General features: G+C 55.9%; 1 protein-coding gene and 1 long non-coding RNA gene across 2 annotated transcripts in view; one reads left to right on the forward strand and one right to left on the reverse strand.

The window, feature by feature from the left end:
• Positions 1 to 24,497, forward strand: part of LOC311591622 — a 306,130-nt gene that overhangs the window by 10,157 nt on the left and 271,476 nt on the right. The window lies entirely within an intron of this gene.
• The window catches only part of PPP1R37 (protein phosphatase 1 regulatory subunit 37), a 33,047-nt gene continuing 12,975 nt past the window's right edge, over positions 4,426 to 24,497 (reverse strand). Inside the window, exons 2-13 of the mRNA XM_084771370.1 lie at positions 11,438 to 11,535; positions 9,725 to 9,770; positions 9,511 to 9,611; positions 9,034 to 9,153; positions 8,632 to 8,782; positions 8,399 to 8,554; positions 8,175 to 8,287; positions 6,946 to 7,087; positions 6,675 to 6,841; positions 5,437 to 6,181; positions 5,126 to 5,212; positions 4,426 to 5,044 (exon numbers count right to left, since the gene is read on the reverse strand). Of these exons, the coding sequence (XP_084627496.1) occupies positions 5,130 to 5,212; positions 5,437 to 6,181; positions 6,675 to 6,841; positions 6,946 to 7,087; positions 8,175 to 8,287; positions 8,399 to 8,554; positions 8,632 to 8,782; positions 9,034 to 9,153; positions 9,511 to 9,611; positions 9,725 to 9,770; positions 11,438 to 11,535 (1,922 nt within the window). The 3' untranslated portion in view covers positions 4,426 to 5,044; positions 5,126 to 5,129. The remainder of the gene's footprint in view (positions 5,045 to 5,125; positions 5,213 to 5,436; positions 6,182 to 6,674; positions 6,842 to 6,945; positions 7,088 to 8,174; positions 8,288 to 8,398; positions 8,555 to 8,631; positions 8,783 to 9,033; positions 9,154 to 9,510; positions 9,612 to 9,724; positions 9,771 to 11,437; positions 11,536 to 24,497) is intronic.

Raw genomic sequence — 24,497 nt, forward strand, 5'->3', positions numbered from 1 at the left:
AAAACCCATATCCCGAGATCCCACCTGCCTCTGCCTGTTAATTTCAGCTCCAAGGAATCCTATACCCTCTTTTGGCCCCTGTGGTCACTGCTCTACATGCAACCCCCGCCCCCCCCCATATACATGTATTAAAAGTAAGATTTGGAGCTAGGCCTAGTGGCACATATATTTAATCCCAGCACTTGGGAGGCAGAGGCAGCAGCTCTCTGTGAGTTTGAGGCCAGCCTGGTCTACAAAGTGAGTCCAGGACAGCCAAGACTACACAGAGAAACCCTGTCTCCAAAAACCAATAAATAAATAAATAAATAAATAAGATTAGGGGTTCCTGTTGGATCTCTATATTATTGGTGAGTGGCAAGCATTATTTCAAGACCCAAATGCCTGAAGCTGTCCACCTGGAACCAAGTCCTCCAACCAGGGTGAGAGTATCCTCCACCCAGATCCGAAAGACAGGCGTCAGGGACCAGGGTCAGAGCCTCTGAGGTGGGCTGAGAGGACGGCCCAGTGGCTATGAGCACTTACTGCTCTTGCAGGGAACCTGACCCAACGCAATTCCAGGGGATCTGACAGCGTCTCTGAGCCTTTATGGACATATGTGCTGGCAAACACTCATACATATTAAACAATAAATCTTTAAACATTGGAAGGCAGAGGCAGGAGGATGTCTGAGTTCAAGGCCAGTCTGGTCTCCTTAATGAGTTTCAGAATAACCACGATCCTGGGCATGGTGGCACACGCCTGTAAGCCCAGCACTTGGGAGGCAGAGGCAGGCAAATCTTCCTGAGTTCGAGGCCAGCCTGGTCTACAAAGTGAGGTCCAGTACAGTCAGGGCTGCACTGAGAAACCCTATCTTGAAAACCCAAGAACACAATACCCAAACCAACAAAGCCAGGATGACCAGGACTGCAAAGAGAGACCCTGTGACGAAACGAAAAAGCCCCTCAAACCCCCCAAGCTCCCTGTGGTGCTGTGCGGGTCTGTTGCCGCTGTTTCTGAGAGGAAATCTCACTTGTAGTGGCAGGAGACACAGGAGTGGCCGTGCCCCCTGAGGCCAGGTTGGTGCCTTGCCTGTACCTTAGAAATCATTTTTATTTTATTTTATTAATTAATTTTTGTTTTGCTTTGTTTTTCAAGACAAGAGTTTCTCAGTGTAGCAGAGGCCTGGCTGTCCTGGACTCACTTTGTAGACTGGGTTGGCCTCAGAGATCCACCTGCCTCTGCCTCCCAAGTGCTGGGATTTAAAGGCGTGAGCCACCACCGCCCGGTTTATTTTTTATTTTTCTATACAGGGTTTCTCTGTGTAGCCTTGGCTGCTCTGGACTTGCTTTGTACACCAGGCTGGCTTCGAACTCACAGCGACCCACCTGACGCTGCCTCCTGAGTGCTGGGATTTAAAGGCGTGCGCCACCACACCCAGCACACCTTGGAAATCTTGAAATGCTCCATTTCACTCAGATAGCAAGCTGTTGCCTACCCACCAAGGTCCTGAGCACGTGCTAGCCAGGAAGCCTTGGTGAGGTCTCTGCAGGCCAAATGACCTTCGTATCTGGATTCCTGGGGAACCTTTCGGGGTATCAGCCAAGAATCCAGTCTGGGCCTCCACCAGTCCCTCGGCAAGTCCAGCAAAATGGCTCAGTGAGTACATGTGCCTGTGCCCAAGCCTGACAACCTGGTGTGATCTGCTTCCAGCAAGTTGCCACATTTGTTAGGCCACATGAATCCCAACCCCACAAAAATCATCAAATAAATGTAATTTAAAAATCTAAAGTGAAGGCCGGCCGTGGTGGCGCACGCCTTTAATCCCAGCACTCGGGAGGCAGAGGCAGGCGGATCGCTGTGAGTTCGAGGCCAGCCTGGTCTACAAAGTGAGTCCAGGACAGCCAAGGCTCCACAGAGAAACCCTGTCTCGAAAAACAAACAAACAAACAAACAAAAAATCTAAAGTGAGTCAATTTTAAGCTCCCCGACAAAGAAAGAGGAGGAAAAAAAGGTGGGGGAGCTAGGGGGTAAAGACGCTTGGAGCCTGACCTGACTGCAACCTAGGAGGCGTCCCTGAGTGGAGAACCCATTCCTACAAGTTGTCCTTTGACCTTCACACCCCAACACCCTCCCACCCCAACTCCTCTCTCAATAAATATGCAGGAGGGTCTCTGAATTCCAGGAGAGCCAAGGCCATGTAGAAAGACTATGTTTCACCCGGTGGTGGCGCACACCTTTAATCCCAGCTTTCGGGAGGCAGAGGCAGGTGGATCTCTGTGTTTGAGGCCAGCCTGGCCTGCAGAATGAGTTCCAGGGCAGCCATGGCTAAAACAGTGAAACCCTGTCACAAACAAACAAACATCATGTCTCAAAAAATGAAAACAAAAGTAATAAAACATTTTAAAACAATTTTACAGCACCCAAGAGGTGGCGGCTCGATGTTTAATCCTAGCACTTGGGAGAGAGGCATGTGGATTTCTGAGTTTGAGGCCAGCCTGGTCTACAAAAGCGAATCCAGGACAGCCAAGGCTACCCAGAGAAACCAAAACAAAGATGGACAAGTGGCTGAGTTTTTGGCGGGAAGACACATGGGGCCAGATGATCACCTCTACCTCCAGCTGCAATCCCAGGGCCCTGGAAACCAGTGAGCTCCACAGAGCTGACACATCTGCTCTGAAAGGCTGAGGCGACAGTGACAAATGGCTAGTGGCTGTGGCTGCTGAGGGATGTTGTCTCCCGCGTGAATGAGAGAACTCTCCCGGTCAGTGGCTTGTCATCCCAATCCCGTTGCCCCATCTGTAGCCATGTCCACATTTTGTGTTGTTGTTGTTGTTTGAGACAGGGTCTCTCTGTGTAGCCTTGGCTGTCCTGGACTCACTTTGTAGACCAGGCTGGCCTCGAACTCAGTGATCTGCCTACCTCTGCTGGGATTAAAGGTGTGCACCACCATCGCCCGGCTTTATTCATTTATTTTGGTAAGAGGCAGGAGTTTGCTGTTTCCCAGCCTGGCCTGGAGGTCCTGGGCTGCAGTAAGCCTTGTTCTTGGCCCCAGTAGCTGGGACTACAGGTTTGTGTGCGCGCATGTGAGTATGTATGCGTGCAGGTTTTGGGGGGTTGGGAGAGGTGCTGAGGGTGGCACTGGGGCATGCTTCTAAGTACTGTACCACTGAGCAATGCCCCCTGGCCAATTGCCCCCTTATAAGTACTCTTGTCACTGCTTGGGCCAACCCGAGACTCATTTTCACACCATCATCTTGGTGAAGCATACTCTCCAACAGGGTCACACGCTGAGCTCTGGGGACATAGGACCTCAGCATCTTTCTGAGGTGGACATCCGACCTGCAGCAGTCGGGAAGGACTGATTCCTCAGGCCATGTTAAGAGTCTGTGCCAGGACCCACACAGGCTGACAGAGGGTACATCTGGGCCAGAGCTGCTGAGACTTAATACACTGACTACAGCCCGAGGCGGTTGGGGACTAGCAGGACTCCCACCAGGCAGAAAGACCCAGGACGCCTCAGCCTTGCCCAGAAGGGGCTGGTAGCAGGGTGGCCTGGTGGTTCTCCTTCCAACGCCCTCCCACATGGCCCCCAAAGAAAGGGTGCATCTTGGGGCTCAGGGTGGCTATACTGGTACCAGATTATACACCCTGGTACTTAAGCGATGGGAGGCAACAGGTGGTAACTTGGTTGGCACTGGCTACTGTGTGTGGCTTCCCCAAGCCACGCTTCCAAACAAGTGTCTAGTGTGACCTGAGGTAGACAGCTTAGCAAATTAAATAAATATAAATAAAAACTTAAAAAGCTTGCTGTACAAGCCTGAAGACCCAAGTTCAAATCCCAGCTCCCATGTAAAAGCCAGCCAGTGTAGCATCAGTAATCCCAGTGTTCCATGAAGAGACTGGGGCAGAGACAGGAGACTCTCCACAAATTCATGGGCCAGCTAGCCTAGTGTACGAGATCCTAGCTTGCTGGGAGGTGGTGACACACACTTTTAATCCCAGCACTTGGGAGGCAGAGGCAGGCAGATCTCTGTGAGTTGGAGCCCAGCCTGGTCTACAGAGTGAGTTCTAGGACAGCCAAGGCTACACAGAGAGACCCTGACTGAGAAGAGAGTGGGGGGGTAGGGTATCCTAGGACAGCCAGGCAGGGTTCGGCTCGGCGCTGTGCGCACGCCTGTGATTCTAGCACTCGGGAGGCAGAAGCAGGTGGATCGCTGTGAGTTCGAGGCCAACATGGTCTATAAAGTGAGTTCAGGACATCTAGGGCTACACAGAGAAACCCTGTCTTGAAAAACAAAACAACCCCTCCAAAAAAACCCAAAAAAGAACAAACGGGGTCAGCCTGGCCCTGCCACCTCAGCCCTCAGCCAGCCCTGCCCCAGCCCCTCTCTCTTCCTCCCACTGCCCCGCCAGCCCTGCCCCCCTCCACGAGACAGAGGCAGATGGTGAACCCAGCTCCCATTTATTAGAAAAGGTGTGACAGCTGCACCAACAGGAGTGGCCCAGCCCCCGCCCACCCTCACCACATCCATCCACCCACCGCCCACTGCTGTAGTGCCTGCCAGGGCGCAGCCTCAGTGGCCTGGGCAGCGGGGTCCCAGAGCCCCACTGCTGCATGCCCAGCTCCCTGATAGATTTTATTGCACTTAAGAAAAGAAAGCTCTGTTCCTTCTCACTGGCCCCACCCGACAGGCGCTGGCAACCACCACCACCATGCTCACCAGCCAGGTCCTGAGGGGGCCAGGGGCCGTTCTACGCCTGCCCTGACTGCTACCCCTCCCGGGGCAGGCTGGTCACTGGACCCTCCAGGACCAGAGCAGCCTTGTGGGTGGTGACCCTGGAGAGCTCCTGGCATCCTCTTCCTCTGGTCCACCCCAGCCCCAACCTGGGGAGTGGCGGCAGACACAAGTCCGGGAAGCCACTCCCAGCCCCGTGCCCCTTGTGGCTGTAGTGTTGCTGTAGCGAGGCCTGGGATACCCCGCCTGGCTTCCTGGGGGACTAGGCAGGAGTCAGCAGATCCTGGGGGATGGCTTCAGCTCATCACAAACTGGCCGGAACAAAAGAACTAGGGGAACAGAGGTGAGGGGTGGTCAGAGCAGGGCTCCCAGCTCTTCCTCCCCAGCCCCCACAGCTGGCACCTACTTACAGTGTCACAGTGTGTCCCGTGGGGCCTCCTGACTGGCCTCTAGGAGGAGTTCCTCCAGCTTGCTGGCACCCTGGGGGCGGTGCAGTGCTGTAGGCAGTAGGGGGCAGCTCCCTTAGAGGCAGGTTGGGGTATAGCCTTGTCCCTCCAGACCACACAATCCCCACCCCAGGGGGAAATCTGGGGCCCAGGGTGGGAACCCAAGAGCAAATCCTCTTTCCTATCCCTTTATGGGCCACTCTGAGGAGCAGGAGGCTGGGGCCCACCAGAGGTGCTTCCTTGACAGCCTACCCCCTGCCTCCCACTCTTCTTACCGTGTTCCAGGCTGCAGCTGCCCCCCTTAGCCTCCAGCCCTGGGGGTGGCTCTGGGGGCAGCGCGAGGGCAAACTCAGGCTTCAGGCCATTGGGCAGCGGCTGCCCTGCCTGAGGTGGCTCTGGCTGGGGCTGAGCCTCGGGTGACTCTGGGTCCCGGATGTCCATGGTCTGAGATGGTGGAGAGGCAGGGGGGGAAGGTGGAGAGGGGGGAGGAGAGGAGACAAAGGTGGGAGGAACAGGGGGCTCTGGCCTCTCAGGTGGGCTCTCCACCCGTGTCACCACAAACACCTTGTGGCCTCGGCCTGGGCTAGAGACAGAAATACGTTGCTCAGTGGGGGAGGAGGGGCTGCCTGGGGGGCTCTTGTCCCCAGGTCCTAGGGAGTCCGTGGGGGGCACGAGGGCAGGGCAGGGGGCTGAGGGGCTCCGGTCAGAGCCGCCCTTGTCCCTCTGCTGGTCCTGTTGGTCCACTTCCTCCTCTTCTTCCTGCTCCTCCCTGTCAGAGTCTGAGTCCGAGTCTGAGTCAGGGCCAGGCCCGGGGCTAGGGGCCCCGTTTTGCGCCCCCATGGCCGGCAGGTCCCCAGGCTCCTCCAGAGGCTGGGGTGCGGTGACGGTGATCTCGGGCATGGAGGCTGACAGCTGCAGCTGCTGCTTCTCCTCGCGCTCTCGCACCAGCACGAAGTTGCGCTTGCAGCCGTTCTGGATCTCAGCCAGCAGCGCCTTCTGCGTCTCGATGAAGCTCTTCACCTGCGGGACCCGGCCTGGCTAGGGCTCTGCGTGGCCTCTGCCCTCCTCGTCCCAGCCTGGCCCCCCTGTCCTCCCACCTGCCCTGCCTGTCCTCCCACCTGCCCTGCCCTGTCCTCCCACCTGCCCTGCCCTGTCCTCCCACCTGCCCTGCCTGTCCTCCCACCTGCCCTGCCCTGTCCTCCCACCTGCCCTGCCCTGTCCTCCCACCTGCCCTGCCCTGTCCTCCCACCTGCCCTGCCCTGTCCTCCCACCTGCCCTGCCCTGTCCTCCCACCTGCCCTGCCCTGTCCTCCCACCTGCCCTGCCCTGTCCTCCCACCTGCCCTGCCCTGTCCTCCCACCTGCCCTGCCCTGTCCTCCCACCTGCCCTGCCCTGTCCTCCCACCTGCCCTGCCCTGTCCTCCCACCTGCCCTGCCCTGTCCTCCCACCTGCCCTGCCCTGTCCTCCCACCTGCCCTGCCCGAGACAGCATTGGTACAAAGCAAGCGCCCTCACCGCCTCCTTCTTGGGCTCTCGGTCGAGGTCCAGGCGAAGCAGGGAGTGGTTCACCTTGAGGGCCAAGGACAGTGCCATGAGCCCGCCTGTCTTGATCTCGTTCTCCCGGAGGTCCAGTCTCAGGAGGCGGGGGCTCTCGGCGATGAACTCTGCCACGGCCACCGCGCCTGGGAGGGGGACCGCAGGGGCTGGCCAAGGGCCCCACGCCTGGCCACCGGCTGGCCGCCCTGCCGAGCCCCACTGGCCCCTGCGCGAATGGCCCGCATCCTACCCTCGCATGTGAGCTTGGTTGAGGCCAGGCCGAGGCGCAGCACACTCCGGTTGCTGATGAGCCCGTTTTTGAGGTTGCGCACACCCTCGTTCCCAATGGGGTTGTGGCCCAGGTTCAGTGTCTCCAGGCTCTGTGTGTGCGGCTGGAAGGAGGGGGGAGGTGAAGTGGGAGCCATGTGTGTCACAAAGGTGTGTCAGGACAGGAGCCGAGGCATGAGCCCTGTCCCCTCTCTTGCCTCTCAGCACAGGGCTGCCACAGGCCGGGACACTCAAATACCTCCCACACTGAATCTCCCCACTGCCTACTCGCCAGCTGAGCGCAGGTGGCCCCACCCCCACAGCCTGGCTCCCTGCCTCACCCGGCCTGTCTCTGAATGGCTTGGAGGACCCTGAAGACAGCCTCTGGGAGAGGACACGCACACTGGGCACTAAGTGCCCCTCCCATCAATGTGTGCCTGCTGGAATTTCTTTATATATTATGTGATAGTAAAAAGACTAAAACTTACTGATTCCAGAATATTAACCTTGTAGGCCAACATAATCAAAGTGTGAAAAGCACTGTCCTACATAGTCTTATTACAAAAAGGCAATTAAAAAAACAGAGCCCAGCTGGGCGGTGGTGGTGCACACCTCTAATTCCAGCACTCCAGAGGAAGAGGCAGGCAATCGTCTGAGTTCAAGGCCAGCCTGTTCTATAAAGCAAGTCCAGGTCAGCCAAGGTTACACAAGGAATCTGTGCCTCAAAAAAACAAAACAAAAAACAAAACAACAACAAAACAAAGAAAAAGAAAAGAAAAGAAAAGAAAAGAAAGCCAAGCGTGGTGGTGCACGCCTTTAATCCCAGCACTCGGGAGGCAGGGGCAGGCAGATCACTGTGACTTTGAGGCCAGCCTGGTCTACAAAGTGAGTCCAGGACAGCCAATGGTACACAGAGAAGCCCAGTCTCAAAAAGAAAAGAAAAAAAAAGAAAAGAAAGAAAGAAGGAAATAAAAAAAAAGAAAGAGAGAGAGAGATAAGAAAAAAAAACGAAACAGGCAGAACACCTGAAAATCCCAGTTTGATTTTCCTATGAAATATTTGTACATGGTGGGAGGAGAAAACTGACTCCTACAAGCTATCTTCCACATGTAAGCATGCACACAAAAATAAATGTAATTAAACAAAACAAAACAAAGCAAAGCATGCTGGGGCCAGGCAGGATGGGGCCAATGACCAAGGCCCCTGACTCACCAGGGCCATGCCCAGGAAGGCCATGCCTGTGTGCGTGAGCTGGTTGTTCCACAGCACCAGGGTCACGAGGCCCTTCCTCTGCTCCTTGAGCCCCTCGCAGATGTAGGCCAGACCTGGAGGAGGCAGGTGGTCAGTGGGCGACGCCACATGTGTCCAGCATCCCCCACCCCTCCCCCACGGCATGGGGCTGGGGACAGTGTGGACAGGAGCAGGAGGCGGCGCACCCGAGTCGAGCACGTGGTTGTTGCGCAGGTCAAGAATCTGCAGGGAGCAGTTGAACTTGAGCAAGTTGCCCAGCTGGGCCGAGTCCTGCAGGCCGTTGAGCTTGTTGTCCGCCAAGTACAGTTCCCGTAGGTTCATGTTCATCTTCAGAGCTGTGGCTGGGGAGTGGGTAGGAGTGACGGCCAGCTCCTGTCACGGGTCACCGCCAGCAGCAGCCTCACGGACACAGACTTACCCAGCAGCATGAGGGGCCGCCCGGACAGGCTGGCATTTTCTAAGTGCAGCACTGCCAGGCTGCTGCGGATGCGTAGGGCTCGAGCCACAAAGGGCGCCGAGTGGTCCAGCAGGGGTGTGTTGCGGGCATCTAGGTACTGTAGGCAGCTTGTCTGCGGGGGACAAGGCAGGCACGGGTCACTTCCCAGGCACAGCCAGCATCTGGGTTTCACACTGAACCCTGAGCTCGCTGACCCCTGCTATGAGGACCGCCCTATAGGCCACCTCCTCCCCGCCCCAGCCTTTGCACTGACAAGTAAACAGGCCACTTTCCAAGGGCCATGCCAGGGAGGAGTGACAAGAGAGATGGGCCAGGGGAAGGCTCCTCTCCATATTGGTTCCTACCAGCCTGTGAGGTACCCACCTTGCGCATCATGTGGGCTGCGGCCTGCCAGCCCCGGGTGCCAATGTGCTTGTTGAAAGAGATGTTGAGGTGGGTGGCCGACTCGTAGTACTCAATCATGTCAAAGAGGGCGGAGGCTCCCTGCAGGCAGGAACACATGGGCTCGGCCTCACATCAGGTGGCCAAGGGAAACACATGGGCTGTGCCATGGGAGGGGCTCTGGGCAGGGAGCAGCCACAGAGTGACAGGTATGGCGTGTATGACCTGAGAGGGTGCAGCTCTTTTCCAAGCTATGCTCAAGAACACTCAGCCCTCAGAGGCTGCGATTCCCAGACGCCTGTCAGCCTCGCCCCTCACCCAGCTCCCCAGGCCTCTCCTTCAGGGTTTCTGGCCCACCCTCATCACATCAGACACCCGCATCTAGTCCTCCTGAGGCCCTGCCCTCTCCCCAGCCAAGCCTCAAGAGGGCCCAAGAGCCTGGTGGCAGCAGGCGCTCACATCTTCATCCAAGTTGGTCTGCTCCAGGTCCACGACCTTGAACTGCAGCCTCTTGAAGACCTCCTCCAGCGCCTCACAGGTCTTGTAGTCCAGCTTCTCCCCTGGGAAGGGGCAGGCGTCTTTATGTGGACAGGCCACACTACCACCACCAGTCTGTGTCTCCTGCAGAAGCCACTGCTCCCTCGGCCACCCTGCCATCCCTGGGGACACACACCTTTTAGGTCCAGGCAGTTGATGCGCTGTTCGAGGTCCGTGAACTCCTAGGAAAGCAGGGTGGGGGTGGTCAAGGGAGGTAAGACATTGCAGAATGGGGGTGCCTGACAGTGGGGCAGCAAGGCTCAAGGGCTCTGCCATGTGCTGCAGAGAGATGGCATCCAGGACAGCACTGGCCAGGGCCTAGAGGGCAGGCAGCTGGTGGCTCCAGGCTCCAGCGGATGGAGGAGGCTGATAGCCACACTGTGCTCAGGTGTTTTTGCAGCCCCTTCCCGTGGGGCCACCTAACCCACACGCACGCCAGCTCCCCGTCTCTGGGCTTCAGTGTCACTCAAGGGTTGAGCGTTGTGACAAAGCCCCAGGACAGAGGCTAGGGCCAGCTTGACAACATAGTTGGCCGGTAAGGTACAGGTCTACTCAGCCCTCAGCCCTGCCTCACAGGCCACAGGAGAGGTCTCTTTCCCTGGAGTGGTAAGGCCACACTTTGTCAGCTCTGGAGAAAACACTCAGCAGAGGAGCACACTGAGCACAAGGCCTCAGGCAATGCAAGGGCAGGCAAGGGCTGACTGCAGGAAAGGGGGGGCTACAGGCAGAGTGTGCCTGCACACTCACAACTCAGACATCTCTTGGTGCCTGCACCCCTGAGCCAGCAGCCCCCCTTCTATGAATGTTTCCACAGGGGCATCCTGGGATGTGAGGGAAAGGGCAGAAATGAGAGTCAATTTTGCTTTGCATGTCTGTCTGTCTGTCTGTCTGTCTATTTGTTTATTTTTCAAGACAGGGTTTCTCTGTGTAGCCTTGGCTGTCCTAGACTTACTTTGTAGACCAGGCTGGCCTCGAACTCCTAGTGATCTGCCTGCCTCTGCCTTTGCCTCCTGAGTGCTGGGATTAAAGGCGTGCGCCACCACTTCCGGCTTGCATGTCTGTATTTAAACCTTTATTTCAAGTGTCTGAATGTGTGTGCACCACACGCATCGGAGCACATGTAAAACATTTAGTCCTCAGCTGTGCGCACTCAAGGAGGCAGAGGCAAGTGGACCTCTCTGAGTTTGAGGCCAGCCTGGTCCAGGCCGGCCAGGGCTACACAGAGAAACCCTGTCCTCTCCTGCTAAGGAGCATGTGGGTTCAGCTGGTGACGCTCAGGCAGTCAGGCTGGACAACAAGCACCTTCCCCGCTGAGCCACCTTGCCAGCTCTTGCCAAGTTTTTGGTTTTGGCAACAGGGTCTCATAGGGCTCAGGCTGGCCTCAGACCAATTATGCAGCTGATAACAACCCTGAACTCCATCCTCCTGCCTCCGCACTCACAGTGCTGGCGTGTGTTCCTGAGCAGCAGGGAGTGCACAGCACTTCAAGTGCAGACTTGGGTTTTCCTGCTTTGTTCTGGTTGAGTTGGACCTCGGGGCCCAGGCGCATAACTCACACTGTAGGAATGAATTTTGGAGTTCAGACTTACAGGAATTGACAAGATAGCTTTTTTCTGAGGATAGAAATTCTTCGGGACTAACAGACTTGCTAGTTATCAGTTTACTTGATTCTGGAATGTTGGCAATGTCACAGCTCAACGCAGGATCTCTGCAGCTGTCCTTACACAGGCCCTGGCTTTGGAGCAGGGTGGGCAGGCCCAGGGCTGTGCTCCCTGCACACACTCCCATGCATGCACGTGCACACTTGCATTGCACACACACTCTCGCTGCTCATCCCCGTCCCCCATACCTGCAGCTGCCTGAGGAGCTTGGGGATCTGCCGGCAGTTCAGCTTCTGGCAGGCCTGCCTGTAGGCAGTGATCACCTCGTCCACGGTCACGTTCTGGGCTGTGGGCAAAGGAGCAGGCTCAGACTCCACAGCCATGGCTTGCTGCCTTGCAAAGCCCTCCCTCCCTCCCTCTCTCCTTCCCTCCCTCCCTCCCTCCCGCAGCATGACAGAGCTCCAGGTCATGGGCACCACACAGTCCTCTACAAGTAGCTGTGGCCCTCAGGCAGGCAAGGAAACATACACAGCTCCAGACTTACAAGCCCCTCCCCACTACCTGGGAGCCGTAGCTGACTTGGCCCTCACTGCAGCACAGTCACACAGGCGGGCGCTTGAGGCAACCATCACACCACACCTCACACTGCAGCCAGGGGCCGGGAACGGCGAGTGTGCCCTGTGCTGCCAGCTAGCTCTCTCTCCCCTACACAGTCCAGGGCTCAGTCCATGAAACCGTGCCGTCCACACTCAGAATGCACCTTCTGTCCTACCTCAAGCAACAGTCAAGAACACCCCCACCCGTGCCCGCAGCCCACTTGATCTAGGCACTCCCTCAGTAGAACCCGCTTTCTCAAATGACCTCACGTACTGGTTAGTTTGACATCAAGCCCAAAGACTTGAGTTGGATCCCTGGACCCACATGGTGGACACTGGGGCCAGCTCTCCCTATTGTCCTCCCCCTCCACATACGTGCTGTGGTACAGGTGCGATCCCCCCCCAATACATTTTTTTGGTTTGGTTGGGTTTTCAAGGTAGGGTGTCTCTGTGTAGCCTTGGCTGTTCTGGAACTCGCGCTATAGACCAGGCTGGCCTCGAACTCACAGAGATCCGCCTGCCTCTGCCTCCCCAGTGCTGGGATTAAAGGCGTGTGACACCATGCCTGCCTTTAAAAGGTTACTATCTTCGAGACAGTCTCCTTAGGACCCCCCCAGCATCCCCCCTAACTCCGGCCTGGCTTGAAATGGCTGCCCATCATGCCCTCCGCCTCTGAAATGCGAGAATCACACATACATGCGGCTGTATCCTGCTCGTTTTAACTTGATGGAAGAATGAATGCTTACTTCCACCCCATGAAAGACAGCTTGGAGAGATCAAGAATCTTGAGGTAGAGTGCACAGCTGGTATACAGCACAGCCAGGATCTGAACCCCTCTACGCTCCTGAAACACAGCTCGTGAGTAGCCATGCCCCTTGGTCGACAGGGCCACGCTGTCCCACTCACAGATGAACCCCTGGATGACCAAAGCTGGCTCCTGTGTTGTTCTCTATCACCTTCTGACAGGCAGGAGAGGAAGGCGGGACTTCCAGGCCCAGGGAGAGGGTCTCAGGTAGGGATCAGAGACAGAGAGTTGCCACCAGACATGGATGAAGAAGCAGGTGCCAGGGTGAGACGAAGGTCGCAGATAATGGGCCGCGTGGCAGGACCTAACCAGTATTGCCTCCTTAGAACACAGCTGATCTGCCCAGCTATATGCCTGAAGCTTACAACACACATAAAGGTCTCCAGGTCATCATTCAGAGCAAGGGTGGGCACAGAAAAACCTACGGTTACATTTGGCACCCACTATGGGTCTCGAACCCATGACCCTGAAATTAAGAGTCCACTCCACCTGGAATCAGGTGTGACCAGACCTAGAACATCATCAGTGCGGTTAAAGGAGAAACTGGTGAGCGGCCAATCATCGTGTACCTGCATTTATTTAAAGCCGAGGAAGAGCGAGGCAGAGACGGAGAGCGAGCTTAGCAGTCGAGAGCACTTGCTGTTCTTGCAGGGGACCTGGCTTGGTCACCACAGGCAGCCATAACAGTCTGCAACTCCAGCTCCAGAGGATCTGACTTCCTGTTCTGGCCCCCAAGGGCACCTACACAAATATGGTGTTCATATATGCACTCAGGCACATACACATAGAGTAAGTGAATCCATGTGGGTGTGTTGCACACCTCTAACCCCGGAACTAGGGAGGCAGAGGCAGGTGGCTCTCGGAGTTCAAGGCCAGCGTGGTCTAGAGTGAGTGTCAGGATAGAGAGGGCTATGCAGAGAAACCGTCTCAAAAAACCAAACCAAACCAAACCAACACTGAGGGAAAGGCGCCTGTGTGTATGAGCGGCAGTCCCTGCTGTGAAGAGACACGCTGCACAAGGGAGTAGGAGCGACAGCGGCTTGGACAGCCAGTCGAAGGAGGCACAGCGAGGCAGGCTCATGGTGAGCGGCTCTGTGGGGCACAGCTCAGACGGGTCTACTCAAGCTCACCCTTCTGCGTCCCATGGACGGCAGGCTGTCGGGGAGGAAGGAAAGGGGGGGTGTCCGTGTCCCAAAGAGGCCTGCGCAGGAGTGGACCCATCGAAGCGACAACTTAAGACTGAAAGCAACATTCTGATCACTGTCCTGCCAAGATTGGACAAATGGCCCCAGAGACCTCTCTGAAAGAGTCACCCAGACTCAGGGATCAAGTGACACGAGGTACCCAAAGAAGAAGCTGGCTTTCTGTCAGCAGGGACACAGCTGGAGAGAGACAGTGGCAGTGACTTCTCAATCTTCAGAACTCACTCATGTGCCGGGCGTGGTGGCGCACGCCTTTAATCCCAGCACTCGGGAGGCAGAGGCAGGTGCATCACTGTGAGTTCGAGGCCAGCCTGGTCTACAAAGTGAGTCCAGGACAGCCAAGACTACACAGAGAGACCCTGTCTTGAAAAACCAAAAGAAAAACAAAACAAAAACAGAACTCACTCATGTGTGTTTTCCCCCTCCTGTTAAGACAGGAGCTCCTTAGAAATCCCTGGCCCTGAACTCATGACTCTTGTGCTTGGCCCCCACACATGAGGAGTCCATGCATGGCTAAGGATTTTCCACAGGCAACTTCAGCCAGCCAGCTCTCTGACAGATCCACGGTACAGACACACTTCCATCTTATACAGGGATGGAGGTGGGAGGGAGCACAGGCCCATTCACCCAGGGAAGGGCCACTAGGGACACCTGCGTTCCTTAAGAGGACACTGTGGCACGGCTGGGGAGCAGGGCCTCAGCAGTGGGGCCTGCCTCTCCCCAGGGACAGGCTGCGGTGGCTCTCACAAAGAGACAGTGAGAAATCTGATGCCAAGCATCAGGTGACAGGTGGCCAGGAGACCGGCCTCACGTGTGCACACAGGTGCAAAGGTGTGGACGGAATGCAGGGTTGGCCTGGCACCAGGGGGCAGCAGCGCTGAGTCATCTCCAGCAGCTGGTAGCTGGTAGGGAATGGCTGTCCTGTAAGAGTTCCCAGCAGAGAGCGCTGGGGTGGGGTGCACACAGCCCCGGCCCAGCGCTGGTCACTAACGCGCACCCTAACTTCACGCGGTCCTCCCTGGTCCCTGCTGCCCACCACAGACAAGGGGACCTGGAGGGCCAGGCTCAGAGAGTGCAGTCTCAGCTGGGAGGTCCCAGCTAGGGCCTGGCTAGGGTTTAATGAGCCCCTAGGTGATCTGTGGGTGCCACCCTGAGAGCCCCCCCACTTGGCAACACAGGCACTGTGTCGCTATTATGGAACAAAGAGGAAAAGGCCAGCTGGCACAGGAGAGCAGCGGGCCCCGCGGGCACCTGCCCTAGGGCTCAGGGCTGGCGGCTCCTTCATTCAGCAGGCATCAACCCCCGGCCCTGTGGGGGCACAGAGGACAACACAGCAGCTGGACCGGTCCTAGGAAATGCGTGTGGCAGGGGCGGGTGAGTGGGACAGACCACCACAGAGGGAGGCAACATGGAAGGCCTTGGTGGAGAGGCGGCATGGCGGGGAGCAGGGCAGAGCAGCCGTGCTCAGGAGAGGAGACCCAACTCTGTCCCCCACGGCAGGCTGTTGGGGCTGGCAATCAGAAGCATCTGGTGGGGGGGTTGCTCTGAAGTGATGGGCGTCACCTCATGTGACCCTAGGTTTTGGTGGCTACCAGTGCGAATGGCCTGAGGCATGGCTGGGAGCTGCCATGGTAGACCCCCCACCCTCAGGCACACCACAGAGGCTAGCAGCTCCAAGAGGCCCTCCTCCCGAGCAGTGGCCCCTGGTGGGACCCAGGGGAGGGATGGAAAGCCCAGGTCTTCAGAGCCAAGGCAGGCTCTGCAGGACACTGCTACTGGCGTGACAGCGGTGGCTGCAGCAGGTCAACAGTGTGCATGAGCACGCCCCGGCCAGGCTGTCTCGAGAGCTTCCTCTGCTAACTTGGCTCAACTCCTCAAACATTTTCCTCAAGTGAGGCTCTCACTCCTGCTTCAGAGGAGAAACATGCGGCAAAAGAGTTTTGTTTTGTTTGGTTTGGTTTGGTTTGGTTTGGTTTTTCGAGACACAGGGTTTCTCTGTGTAGCCTTGGCTGTCCTGGACTCCCTTTGTAGACCAGGCTGGCCTCGAACTCATGTCAATCCACCTGCCTCTGCCTCCCGAGTGCTGGGATTAAAGGCGTGCGCCACCACGCCCGGCGTGGCAAAAGAGTTTTATCTCAAATAAAAACTTTATTTACAAACTCCAGCAAATGGATCCAACTGTAGTTTGCTGAGCTCTGGAAGGACACGCAGGCGCTGCTGTAGGAGAGTGGGCTGGACCAGCTGAAGGACAACAGGGGAAAGACTTTGCCTAGTTTTCTCTTTACTGTTTACTCAGTGTCAGGTCCCAAAGAAAGCTGGGACAAGCCTCACTCAGTGCCCGGGGATCTCCCTCACCCAACCCTACCCTGGGCGCTGCCCCCCCCTTCCTCCACCTTCAGATTCCTGTATAGCCCAGCCGTTTTGGCCATGCACTCCCTTGCTCCCGGTCCCCTCTCTCTGCTCTTCCTCTCCCTCCCCATGCCCTGGTCTAGTCCCCTGGCCATGTGCAGTCTGGACTCTTGTCGGTGCCCCTGCCATTCTCTCCCTACAATAACCCTTCTCCTCACCACACGCGGGCGCAGCCATGTCTCCGTTTTCATTCATACAGCCCTAGCTATCATCCTGAAACACCCAGGCGAGCGACCTCAGCCTCCCAAATCCCGGGACCACAGGCGAGTGAGCACCCGCGTGCCTGCATGCATCTCAGCGTGGAGGCTTGTGCGGGGCTTAGACGTTTACTCACACTGGCTCACACCTGGGAGGCTGGTGCAGCACAGCCTGAACCCACGGCCAGCCTAAGGCACAGAGGGAAGGATGACGCGATGACTAAAGTTGTGTTTTAAATTAAATGACTGTGCTTAAGAGGCCTAGATCTCTAAAACAAAAACCACTTCTAGCCTGTGAACCCCACTTGCCTAAAGACAGATAGCCTCCAGGAATTCTGGGATTGTTGTTCATGTAAGATAACAAGCCATAGGCTGGGTGTGGTGGCGCACGCCTTTAATCCCAGCACTCGGGAGGCAGAGGCAGGAGAATCGCTGTGAGTTTGAAGCCAGCCTGGTCTACAAAAGTGAGTCCAGGACAGCCAAGGCTATACAGAGAGACCCTGTCTCGGAAAAAAACAAGCAAACAAACAAACAAAGATTACACAGAGAGACCCTGTCTCGGAAAAAAACAAGCAAGCAAACAAACAAAGATAACAAGCCATGTGTTTTTGCTCCTGTAAAAAGGCTTGGTTGTCCCAATTGCACAAGATGTGTGTGTTCACCCCCGGGCAGAAGCACGTCAGGGTGTGCGCTCCCACTGCACCAACGCAGGATCTAGAGCCTGAGGGCTTTGCCTGTATAAGCATCTGATTAATGTGATTTGGTGCCATTTTCTGGGACTCCCAGGTATAAACCTAGTCAGTGCCCATCATCCTGGCCAGTATAAAATAAAGTTTGCTTCAAATTTGGTTCAAAAATTATAGTGGTGGTCTAATTCTCAGCTGGTGAGATTAACAATTTCACATCAAAAAATTGTGAACAGAAAGGGCAAACTTGTGTGCCCAGCGTGGAGCTGCTGCTCTCAAGAGGCCGAGCCCTGGGCAGAGCATCTTAAGTGAGAACATGGGGCACGTGCTCTGGGGCAGGGAAGAGTGTGGGGTGCGGTGGGCACCTCGCTCAGTGAGGCCGAGGTTCCTCAGCAAGCCTGGCTCCATACCCCTCAGGGCAGAAGAGCAAGAGGAAGCTGCAAGTCTCTGCGCTGCAACCCTCAACAGGACAGCATCCCGCCCAGCTGGGTCCAGGCCTCAAACAGCCTTGCTGAGACTGGGTTTGCCTTTCCTGTGAGGCCAGGGACGCTAGGCTGGCTGTCAGCAGCTCCCGGTGGAAGAGAGCTCCCTTCTCTCACACGCTGAGGCTGAATTTATGGGGGCCTGGCAAGGTCCACTCCTGGAACCCTGAGGACACTGGGGAGTGGAGCAGTGTTGAGGGCTGCTGTGACCAGGATGGGTCCCCATCCCCCACCCCAGCCTTCTAACGAGTCTCTTCAATTCTGACTGTCCAGTATTTTCTTTAACCAGGTAGCTGCTGCTGGCCTTGAACCCCTAATCCTCTGCCTCCACACATGGCCGGTAGTGGTGACAAGTCCCCTGCACATAGAGGTGTGGCCCCAGCTGGGGAGGAGCTTCCCTCTACCTGTACACCCAGCCCCCTTCCTGCCCTCTGTGCTGTACACTCAGTAGACCCAGCACTCAGGCCTCAGCTCCCACAGCACCTCCCCTTGGGGGTTTTACCGCCTGGACACACATCTCCAGCCTGTAAAGGTCTGACTGTGGCTCACTCGGGTCCTAGGGCAGAGCTGAGTGTGTGGGTGTGGTCATGAGAAACAGTTAAAAGCTTCTGAACATGCATTAACCACACTTGTAAGGCACGAGGTGTGCGGCAGCGGGTGCCAGAGCGGTCTCTGGCGGCTTTATGCAGCCCCAGCCCTGAGCACACATGCGCACCTGGCTCCGCAGGCTGCTGCCACATCATGTGCACGGCACAGTCTCTGCCTGAAACGCCTCAGCTCACAGCGGCATTTATGTGTGAGCTGCAGTGCTTTTACTGAGCACACGGGCCTCATGCTCCTACAGAAACAGGGCACTGCAGTGTGGTAATAGGCTAACATTTCCCAACTGTCCCTCGGCAGCAGGGATGGCATGAGATGGCTGTAATGTACTGTGCTAAACAGCATACGTATCCCGCTAGTTTACAAATGTTAGTATTTTCGTTTACATTTATTTCCTGTGTGTGCAGGCATGCAGAGGTCAGAGGTCAACTGTAGGCGCTGTTTTTCTTCCTTTTACCATGTATGTCTGGAGAACCAAACTCAAGCCAACAGGCTTGGCAGCAAATGACTCCCTCTGAGCCATCTTGTGCGCCTGGTTTAGTTTTTAGAGTTATTTAAAATAATTTAGGAGTTAGAGAGACAGCTCAGTGGCTAAGAGCATTTGCTGCTCTTGCAGAGGCCGGGGATTCAGTTCTTAGGCCACAGCTGCGTATAACTCCAGCTCCGGGGATGCAATGCCCCTGTCTGGCCTCCATAAGCACCCCACTGCATGTGGCAAACCCTCAGACACAGACACCCAAGGTAAAATAAGTCTTGCTTTTTCTGAGTGGTCATCACGCTGTGTTGGGGGCACAACAGTCCTTGCACCACAGAGCACTAGGGACCCAGGACTGTTCACCATGCAGAAGGCTGGGAGAGGGTTTTGTTAATGACCTGGTGATCTCTGGTGTCTGTGAAGGCAGACCTCACCCACCTCTAGCTATAGAGGCAGATCTCAACCGGATTTCCTCTACAGACACAGCCTCACGGTCACAGGTCCTTCTGTGTAGTCATCACACCATTGCCTGGAAACTTTCCCTCAAATTGGACGCGGGGGAGTGGCTTATTTTGTTTTGTTTTTGTTCCCTGAGAAAAGGTTTCTCTGCGTAGCCCTGGCTGTCCTAGACTTGTTTTGCCGCCAAGGCTGCCTTCCTCTGAGAGAGTGCTGGGATCAAAGGCGTGTGCCGCCCCGCCCCGCCCCGCTTTGTAGTGTGTTTTAAATATGCTGACAATGAACCTCCTGGCATCAGACTCCCCAAGTGTGACCCAGGCTGACAAAGTCCACCTGAATGGAGCTGTCTGTCACTCTCACCTCTTTGCAGTTTGCTTCCTTGCCTGGACACCTCAAGGCCCCCTCAGGGGTGCACATGAATGTCTACCAACAATGCTGAGAGGCAGCAGCAGGCCCTTAAAGGGCATGCCCCAAAGTCAGCTGTGGCTCCTACCAGAGAGGAGGAGTTTACAGTCACACCATGCTGCTCACCGGTGGATTAAACAGTGTGGAGTGACCTAGCCCAGCACACACTGGCTCCCTCCAACCTTCCACTTAGGCTGTGGGGCGGCTGCTGCTCCTCCCCCACATCCCTGCCGGTCACACCTCCCGTTCTGAGACAGAGATGGGGACAGGATTGTTGTGGCCACTCTTGTACCTTTAGCACAAGACTTGGCACAGACCTTGAATCTGGTGGATCAACGACAAAGGTCACCATGGGATTGCCGCTGACTCAAAGCTTTCTGCTAAAGCACACAGGCTTTTCTCAATGGCCCCAGCAGGAAGGGGCTCCCGGAAGGGACGTGTGCACCTGAGGACACTGAGCTGCGAGGTCGGCCTGGCAGAGAAGGCGGGCAACTGGCTTCCTCTGCTCATGACGGGCAGGTGTGTATGGCCTAAGACATAACAGCAGAGACAGGAGTGAGGTGGAGTCCAATAGCAAGGTGTGGACCACTCTCATTTCCCTCCCAGCCCCGATGGCCAGGAGACCCCAACTGTTGCAGGCCCTGCCTTGTATCTCAGGCTTAGGTCTCCATTCCAGAAACCAACCAATGACACACAAGAGAGACTTCTAGAAGCAGTGAGTGAGCCAACTCAGGGAGAGTGGTTGCAAAGGGTGGTGCTTTGTAAACAGCAGCAATCGTTATCACAGGCCGAGGCCAGACACCTTGTGAGCAGGTGGTGGAGGAGCAGAGCAAACACAGCTCCCAGCTGCAGGGGGAGGCTCACTGCACCTGTCCCAGCCCAGCTGCATCTCGGATCACAGCTTGCACACCTACTGTTTACCCTTCAATATTTACCCTGGGCTGGGTAGCTGATGGAGCTCAGGGGAAGACCCGGGGTTAGGCAAGGTGGTGAGCACAAGGAGAGGGTGTGGCAGGACAAAATAATACCCCAAGGGAGGCAGCGGGTGGGGCTTGGGGTCCAAGTGTAAGGGAGAGGCTGCAGGCAGAGCAGGTGTGGCTTGTCCTCTTAGACCTGGCATTGGGTGGGGCTGAGGAACTATTTCTGGGTTTGTCCACGAGCAAAGCCGGTGCAGGTAAAGCTCTGTACACAGGCCCTGGAGGGCTCCATCACCCGCAGAGGCAGGGCAGGCCTGCCTGGGTGTTCCAGATTCAATGCCATCTTCTGGTCTTCTTGGGCACCAGGCATATGGATGGTACACAAGCATATATGCAAGCAAGCACACACGAAGGCACGTACACACACACACACACACACGCGCGCGCGCGGGGGGGGGGGGGGGGGGCACCAACCTTCCCTCATCTGCACAATGGGGCAACAACCTTACACAGTCTACACTTGTGGATGCCTAGAACTGCATGCTACATGAGATACTTGAGTCCTAAGCTGCACAGCGCACACCTATGTCCCTGCAGAGGGCTGGGGAGGCAGCTCAGTCAGCAGTAACCGCTTGTTCCACAAGCACGAGGCCCTGAACTCAACCCCTGACTCAGTAAAAGAAGCTGGGGGCGGGCTGGGATGAAGGGCTTGGCTCACAGGTGTTAGGACCAGAATCCGGATCCTGGCACTCCCATGAGGAGCCGTGCAGGTGTGATGGTTACTTGCAGTCCCATACTCCCTGGGGCCAGCTGGCACTGGACTAGCGGGAGTCAGTGAGAATGACTCAGGGAGTCTACCTCAGGCTCCAAACTCGTGCACGCGTGCGCGCACACACACATACACACACACACACCACACAAGCATGGAAACCTAAAACGCTGGGTATGGTAGTGTGGCTTTGCCACCCCAGTGCTGGGGAGGCAGACACGCAGACTGTAGGGCTCACTGGCGCCCAACCAAGCCTACTTGTCAAGTTTCAGGCCAATGCAAGACCCTGTCTCAAAAAAAGGTGGCCCTCTCCTGAAGATGCACTCTGACCCCTGACCTCCAGTGCCTGGCACCATTCATCTACAGGCCAATGGCAGCCCCTGAAGCCCTGACTGCTCCTACAGAGTTCTATGCACGATGCAGGTTCTGTCCCCCTTCTGTCAGGGGTGCAAAGCAACCGTCACCCCCTCTTTAAAGCACTAGCTGGGCCAGGCCTTGAGCCTCTGTGGCCTGGGCCTCTCACTTCTGCAATGGAAGTTTTGGTGTCTTCAAACACTCAGTTCTGCTAGGTGAACACGTTTTTGTTTTACTCCCAGGTGTGGGATGTGGGGCTGATTCAGACTGTCCACAGCAGCTGACTGTTTGCCTCATGTGGTCTTTGGGAGGAGCTCTTCGCCAGCTGCACAGTTTAATTCTGGGGACCCTGGAGAGGGGGTAAATCCGAGAAGGCGGCTGCTGCTCCCCCATTGCTGCTGAGGCAGCTTGCCGGGAAAGGAAGATTGGACTTGCCCCAAGGACCCTGATGACGCTAACCAGCAGGAAGAAGCTAAGGAGAACCCTGCCCTTTCCCCGCTAACCTTTCTCTCCTACCTGGTGTTGGGGTGTGGAAGAGACTGGGGTGAAGAAGGAAGGTAGAGGCATAAGGAACCCAATAAAACCCATCTAAAAAGATGTGCAGCACACTTCTCTAAGCAGCAGCTCTGAGCAGGGTAAAGGGAGTGTGCAGTGGACAGTGACCCATCACGCCTGGGCTCCAGACCCTGTCCGCTCCCTCCGCCAGAGGCCAGCACGGGCAGCAAAGCGCTCACAGCTCTAGGACAGGGCCGAGCTTGAGGCTTCCGTTCTGGCCCACATTCAACTCCAGTGAGAACTGGACACTGAAACCCACACCTCCTCCCCCAATCCACACCTCACCAGGACACGTACAGCGCCTATGGGGTGATGCTGGAGTGTCCACAGACATCCCCCCGTCAGTGATGGGCCTCAGTGCAGCCTGCGAGAGCCAGGACGCCAGAGGGCAGAGGCCGGGCGTCTCATAGATGCTCAGGGCAGCACAGAGCAGGTGTCCTGCTAAAGAAAAGTCGGGTGGGACCAAGGAGGCACAGAATGGTGGCAAAGGAGCCCCCTGTGCTGGGGTCACTTTCCAGCTGAGAGTCAAGAATTCCACACGACACAGGAGGCACAGGCTGGCTCAAAGGGTGAAGGCGCTCGCCAGCCGAGCCTGACAACTGGAGCTCTAGCCCCAGGACTAGTGTAAAGGTGGAACGAAAGCGCGGCCTCCACAACGCTGTCCTCTCACCCTTCCCTGCGGACCACGACGTGTGCTCCACGTCATACTATAGCGCCCACACAGACTGTGCTAAACATTACAAAGAAAACAAGTCGCCGCTGCCTGTGCAGAACGGATCTGTCTTTACATAGTGCTGCTTTTTTGTTTTGTTTTGTTTTTCATGACAGAAAACATGTTATGTTTTCTGTGTGTAGCCCTGGCTGTCCTGGACTCACAGAGATTTGCCTGCCTCTGCCTCTGCCTCCTGGGTGCTGGGATTACAGGCGTGCGCCAAGAGCGCTATTTTCAGTAAGAACGTGAGAGCAGCAATGAACCGAGGCCTGTGTATATGACTTTACCCCCTCACAGCTACAACCCTGCAATTTCAGGGCTCCCCTTACAGTGGCCATGTCTCCCTCCCTGCTGCAGTTTTCATGACCTTGGGTTTACCTTGGCAGCCTATGAGCCTACCCAATGCACCCCAGGAGCCATGCCATTAGCTCATCACCAAAAACGCAAGGAGATCCTTTCTCTGCGCACCCTTGGAACGCTCTGTCCTGGAACTCTGTACACCAGGCTGACCTTGAACTCAGAGCTCTGCCTGCCTGTGCCTACCAAGACCCTTTCAACCCACCAAACACATGACTGGCTACTGCTAATTCATTTTTTAAAAAGACATCTCCCCCCCACACACAGGGTTTCTCTGTGTTAGCCTTGGGTGTCCTGGACTTGCTTTGTTTTTTTGTTTTTTGTTTTTTAAAGATTTATTTATTATGTATACAGTGCTCTGCCTGCATTATAACTGCAGGCCAGAAGAGGGCATCAGATCACTGATGGTTGTGAGCTATCATGTGGTTGCTGGGACTTGAACTCAGGAGGAGCAGTCAGTGCTCTTAACCCCTGAGCCATCTCTCCAGCCCTGGACTTGCTTTGTAAATCAAGCTGGCCTAGAACTCACCATGATCCTCCTGCCTCTGCCTCCTGAGTGCTGGAATTAAAGGTATATGTCACCAAGCCTGGCATAAAACTTCTTGTTTTTTTTAAAAATTCTGTGGCCCTGTGTGGTGGTGCACGCCTTTAATCCCAGCACTCAAGAAGGCAGAGGCAGTCAAATCTCTGAATTCAAGACCAGCCTGGTGGTTTACAAATCAAGTCCAGGACAGCCAGGACTGTATTACACTGAGAAACCCTCTTTTGAAAAACAAAACTACAGAAAAAAAATCTGTGTCCCTCTTTGTTGGTGCGTGGATCCCACGTGACTACACGTGCCTGAAGAGGGCAGAGGCTTCAGATGCCTCCTCCTCCTCCCCGCAGGTGGTGGTTAAACCGCTTAGAAGCCGATCAGCGTGGTGCTGGAAACTGAGCATAGGGCCTCTGGAAGTGGAGAACGTGTTTTTAACCAGTTCAGGATAAAACACTTAAAGTTTGCCAGGCCATGGTGGCGCATGCCTTTAATCTTAGAGGCACCAACAGAATAAAATTTATGATATGAGTTTATGTGCCCCACAAACATCAGAAGAATGTGCCGGGTCCACATAGACCCAGAGCTACAGGCGGCTGTGAGCTGATCCTGTGAGCGCTGGAATCAAACCCAGATCCTGAGCCGGGTGCGGTGGCGCACGCCTTTAATCCCAGCCCTTGGGAGGCAGAGGCAGGCGGATCGCTGTGAGTTCGAGGCCAGCCTGGTCTACAAAGTGACTCCAGGACAGCCAAAGCCACACAGAGAAACCCTGTCTCGAAAAAAAACAAAACAAACAAAC

This window comes from Acomys minous (genome assembly GCF_964271855.1).
Source record: "Acomys minous genome assembly, chromosome: 20".
NCBI lineage: Eukaryota > Metazoa > Chordata > Mammalia > Rodentia > Muridae > Acomys > Acomys minous.